General features: G+C 56.2%; 1 protein-coding gene across 1 annotated transcript in view; it reads left to right on the top strand.

The window, feature by feature from the left end:
- The first annotated feature begins 1,096 nt into the window (after positions 1–1,096).
- The window catches only part of DRAXIN (dorsal inhibitory axon guidance protein), a 12,596-nt gene continuing 8,273 nt past the window's right edge, over positions 1,097–5,419 (top strand). The window contains exons 1-2 of the mRNA XM_015565885.1: positions 1,097–1,617; positions 4,142–4,332. Of these exons, the coding sequence (XP_015421371.1) occupies positions 1,152–1,617; positions 4,142–4,332 (657 nt within the window). The 5' untranslated portion in view covers positions 1,097–1,151. The remainder of the gene's footprint in view (positions 1,618–4,141; positions 4,333–5,419) is intronic.

The raw sequence follows: 5,419 nt of genomic DNA, 5'->3' as shown, positions 1-5,419 counted from the left end.
CCCCTGGTGGTCAGTGCATATCATAGCAACCGGTCGTTCCACCATCCGGTCGATCTGCATATTATGCTTTTATCCTCTATGCAAATTGACTAGATGGCAGAACGACCCATTGGCGGGGGGGTGGGGCCAGCGAGCAAAGGGAGGAGACTGCAATTGGGGGGCGGCGGTGACCAGCAGTGGCATCCCCTGAGGGCTACCAGACTGTGAGAGGGCACAGGCCAGGCTGAGGAATTTTCATGCACCGGGCCTCTAGTATATATAGATTGTTGAGAGTATTACAAATGTCCTCCTTTTTCTTCTCCCCTGTGCCCCCCACCACCCAGTTCCCACCCCGCTCCCAGCCTTCACCACCCTATTGTCTGTGTTCATGGGCCATGCATATATGCATATAAATTATTTGGTTACTTCTCCCCCCACCCCCCCGGCTTCCCTCTGAGATGTGTCAGTCTGTTCCATGTTCCCATCCCTCTGGTTCTATTTTGTTCCTCGGCTGGGGGGGGGGAGTGAGGGGGGTTGTGTTTTTTATTTTGGTAACCTTTACTTCAGTTAGTTTCTCTTTTTTAAAAAAAAATATGTTTTATTGATTTCAGAGAGGAAAGGAGAGGGAGAGGGAGAGAAACATCAATGATGAGAGAGAATCCTGGATCGGCTGCCTCCTGCACACCCCACACTGGGGATGGAGCCCAGAGCTATTTTGTTCACCAATTTATTTTGTTCTCTAGAGTCCACATATGAATGAGATCATGTGATACTTGTCTGTCTCTGACTGACTTATTTTGCTTAGCGTAATATTCTCCAGGTCCCTGCATGGTGTGTCAAAGGGTAAGAGATCCTTCTTTTTTCACAGCTGCATAGTATTCCACTGTGTAACTGTACTACAGCTTTTTTTATCCACTTATCTACTGATGAACACTGGGCTGTTTCCAGATCTTGGCTATTGTAAATAACGCTGCTATGAACATAGGGGTGCATTCTTTCTGATTGGCGTTGCGGGATAACACTGCCCAGTTTTGCCAACCCAGAATTACCCACTCCCCCCTGGGGGCAAAGTCCCCTCTGTCCCTGTGGAGAAGTACTGGGCGGCAGGGTTGTCAGGGAGGGGTTTGGGAGTGGGGAAGTGGAGGAGGAGGGCTGCCCAGCTGCCCCCTCAAATGCTGCTTTTCTTGCAGGAGGAGCCCATGGCTGGGCCCACCACCCACGTGGCCCCCATGCTGTTCCTTGCCCTCCTGGCGTTTCTGGAGCTGAGCCTGGCCGGCTCCCTGGGCCCTGGAACCCCTGCTCGAAACCTCCCTGAGAATCATATCCACCTCCCAGGCCCAGCACTGTGGACGCCTCCGGCCAGCCACCACCACCGGCGGGGCCTGGGCAAAAAGGAGCGGGGGCCAGGCATGCCTGGTCGGGCCCAGGATGGAGCTGTGGGCACCTCCACCAGGCAGGCCTCCAGGCTGCCCGGGGCAGGGGGGCTGCTGCCTGGGCAAAGTCCTGCAGGCCTGCTGCAGGACAAGAGCCTGCTTCTGGGGCTGGCCCTGCCCTACCCTGAGAAGGAGAACCGGTCTCCAGGGAAGAGACGCGGCAGAGAGCACAAGAGACGCAGGGAGAGGTTGAAACTGCACAGAGGTAGCTGGATTTCTGGGATGGGGTGGGGTGTTGAGATGGAAGGGAGGGCGGAGTGAGGGGTGGAGATGGCTTTAGGAGCAGGCCCGGAGGGGGTGTCCATGGTGTAAGGTCACTGGGAGGACATCCAGAGGCCCCAAAGGAGGCAGGCAACGGGCACCCAGAGGAGTGAGGCGGTCTCACTAAGGTCTGAGGGATCTGGCGAGGGGAGGACCCTGGGAGAGGCAGGGAGGGACGTGTGGCCATAGATGCTCAATCTTTTTTTTTATTGATTTTTTACGGAGAGGAAGGGAGAGGGATAGAGAGTTAGAAACATCGAAGAGAGAGAAAAACATCGATCAGCTGCCTCCTGCACACCCCCTACTGGGGATGTGCCCGCAACCAAGGTACATGCCCTTGACCGGAATCAACCCCGGGACCCCGCAGGCCGCAGGCCGACGCTCTATCCACTGAGCCAAACCGGTTAGGGCCTGTGCCTCAGTTTCTCCCTCTGCAAAATGAGGAAAATGGCCCCATCGAGCCTCAGTGGAGGTCCAGAGACCACCTGATATGTGGAGAGCTTGGGGCGGTGCCTGGCAGGCGGCAGGGACGGGGAGCTGTTGTTGCTAGGTGATGCTCAGCTTCTCCTTGATGCTGAACCAGTGTCCTCCAAGCTGGACACTGAGGTCCCAGGGGGAGGCGTCTCATCCCTGTCGCTCCGGCCTCTGCCCTGTCTGCTCCCTGCGGTGCTCCCATCCCCTTAGCCCTCCTCACCTTCCTTCACATCTCCAAGCCCCTGCGAGCATCTAGCTGCCACTGTTCCCAGTGCCCCCTCCCTTTGCCCATTTGGTCTCTGAACAAACATTTCCCAGCAGCTACACTCAACTGGCTCCTCCCCAGGCTCACCTGGCCTCCAGCCCGAAACCTCAACCTCAACCCCAGCTTCCAAGCCTCTTCCTGTGACAAGGCTGCCTCTAGGGGCAGGGCTCGCGGTGCAGACACAGAGCTGAAGGGGTTCTGCAGGAGGAGGTGGTGGAGCCTCAGCCCCGCCTCCCCCTGCAAACAGCTGGGGCTTGCTTTCCTGCCAGGCCTCCTGGGACCCCCCACGTGGGCAGAACACAGTCTGCAGGTGTATACGTGGCGGGGGGCAGCTTAGATCCTCAGCCCCCTACTCCTGGATGCTGGCATCCTCGACAGACAAGCCAGAGGGCAAACATGGGGTGTGGATCCATTCAGCTCAGCTCCAGCCCCCAGCGCCAGGGGACCGGTGGGGCCCTAACAGAGCGAGTGGCGTGGCTCAGTGGTTGAGCATCGACCTATGAACCAGGAGGTCACAGTTCGATTCCCCGTCAGGGCATATGCCAGGGTTGCAGGCTCGATCCCAGTGAGGGGCGTGCAGGAGGCAGCCGATCAATGGTTCTCTCTCATCATTGATGTTTCTCTCTCCTCCTTTCCTCTGTGAAATCAATAAAAATATTTTAAGAGAGAGAGCGCGCAAAAGGAGGAGGGGGCACGGGAGGTCTGGAGGCCAGGCCCAGCCCAGCTGACCAGCTGTGAAGCCTGGGAAATGAAACCGATTCGAAGTTCCCTAAGTGGCCTTTCTCATCTCTGGGATTCATTTCTGGAGCCGTGGAGTGATCCCAACGACCCAACCAGCCTTAACGTCGGCTCTCGCCTGAGACAAGAGGCAGGGAAGAGCCTGGGCCCTCCAGCTTCTCTCGAAGCCCCGTGTTCCCGACCACCCCAACCTGCCTGGTCACACTCACCTGCCCCATGCCCATGTGTCTTGGAAGGCGGCATTGGTGGTTAAAAGTATTGATTTTATCCTCAGGTGGAGCTGGGTTCAAATTCAAACTTCAATATTTACCAGCTGTGTGCCCTCAGGGAGGTCTCCTAACCTCTCTGTGCTTCAGTTTCCTCCCTGGTGGATGAGGCTGACAGAGTACCTGCCTCCCAGAGCTCCTGCAGAGCTCATGAACTAATGCTAGTACCGCAGGAAGGGGCATACACCGGGGTCCTCACACACAGCAGGCACTCAGCAAACAGCGTGTGTTATCACCACATAGCCAGCCTTCCCTCGTGTGTGATCAGCCTCAGCTCTCACCTTCCAGACTTCTCAAAGGCCTCTCCCCCTGCAACGCCTCTCAGCTTTAGCTCCTTGCTCCTCTACTTAACCTTGACCTCCTCCAGGAAGCCTTCCATGTTAATCCTACTAATTCCCATTTGTCGTACTTACACCCTGGGCTGCACCCAGCCATCCCAGACTTGGACTTGCTATGATGTTGCTTTAGATTGAGAATCCTTGGGCTGTCTCCCCAGCAACACTGCAAGTTCACCCCAGACATTCCTCCGCCCCCAGGCCCCGGTTTCCACCTTCCCAGGAGAGTGGGCAGCAGGGAGGTTTGGGAGCCAATGGCTAGCCAGGCTGTCAGACTTGTCACGTGATGCCTCCACCCCCTTGTTTGCAGCGGGAAACGTGGGCTCTGCTTTGGGCCAATGCAGGGTGGCGAGCAGATAAAGGCCCTGTGTTTCCTGTTCCGTCTCTCAGGCCGAGCCTTGGTCCGAGGCCCCAGCTCCCTCATGAAGAAGGTGGTGCTCTCCGAAGATCAGGCGCTGGACGCTGCCATGGAGGAGTCGTCCACCAGCCTGGCCCCGACCATCCTCTACCTCACCACCTTTGAGGCAGCACCTGCCACGGAAGAATCCCTGATCCTGCCTGTCACACCCCTGTGGCCCCAGGTAAGGCCTCGGAGCCAGAAGAGTCCTTGAGACCACATCATGCAAATCCCTCTGAGGCATTTAGGGAGACTGAGGCACGGGGGGTGGAAGGAAATTGGTGGAGGCCTCTGGGGTGAGCTGGAAACCAGGTCACCTGGTGCCCGTCCAACCCAGCTGCAGCCCAGTGGGCACTCTGTCCTGAAAGGGCGGCCACTGTCCAGGAGAAGGTGGTCCTGGGGCTCACTCTGGGGACAGCCAGGGAAGCCGGTGCCCGCTCAGCACACCGGTCTCTGCAATGGAGAAGAGCAGCGTCCTTGGCAGAGAATTTTATGCAGACGGAAAAGTACAGAGAATAACAAGACCGCAGAAAGCCCCGTCCCCACAACCCAGAAGTAACAAGTGTTAGTTAACACATCTGCTTCGGACCTTTGCATATGTATGGAGAGAGCAGGTGAGCACTTGTGGCCAATATGCTTCCACCGGCAAAGAGAGGAAGGGAACGTGGGAGTTCATTGCATCATCCTTGCAATTAGCAAGCCACGCATCATCGCACCTCTTCTGTCGCTTTGCAGCATTTTCCAAAATAATATCACCTAGCCCTAGCCGGTTTGGCTCAGTGGATAGAGGGTAGTCCTGCGGACTGAAGGGTCCCGGGTTTGATTCTGGTCAGGGGCACATGCCCGGGTTGCAGGCTCGATCCCCAGTAGGGGGTGTGCAGGAGGCAGCTGATCAATGATTCTCTCTCATCATTGATGTTTCTATCTCTCTCTCTCCCTCTCTCTTCCTCTCTGAAATCAATAAAAATATATTTAAAGTGATAATATCAGCTAAAATGATCAATAAAGTATTTGTAGAAGAAAAGAACTTTACTTTTTAGCAGAAGATCTTTCTTATTCTCTTTTGGGGTCTTGCACCCCCTGAGATTCTGAGAAAAGCTATGAACCATCCCCAAAGAATACCTGGTTATCCCTGCCGCCGCAGGCCCCCTGAAGTCCATGCACTGAGCACCAGCCCCGAAAGGCGCCTTTGTTGCCCATGTCCTACTGTGGCAGATCCAGACCCGACGGCTGCTCCAGGGCTGTGAGTGCAGCAGAGCTGTGGCCATGGC

Source organism: Myotis davidii, unplaced genomic scaffold, assembly GCF_000327345.1.
Source record: "Myotis davidii unplaced genomic scaffold, ASM32734v1 scaffold299, whole genome shotgun sequence".
Taxonomy (NCBI): domain Eukaryota; kingdom Metazoa; phylum Chordata; class Mammalia; order Chiroptera; family Vespertilionidae; genus Myotis; species Myotis davidii.
The sequence above is the reverse complement of the archived record's forward strand: the minus strand, read 5'-3'. Positions and strand labels throughout refer to the sequence as shown.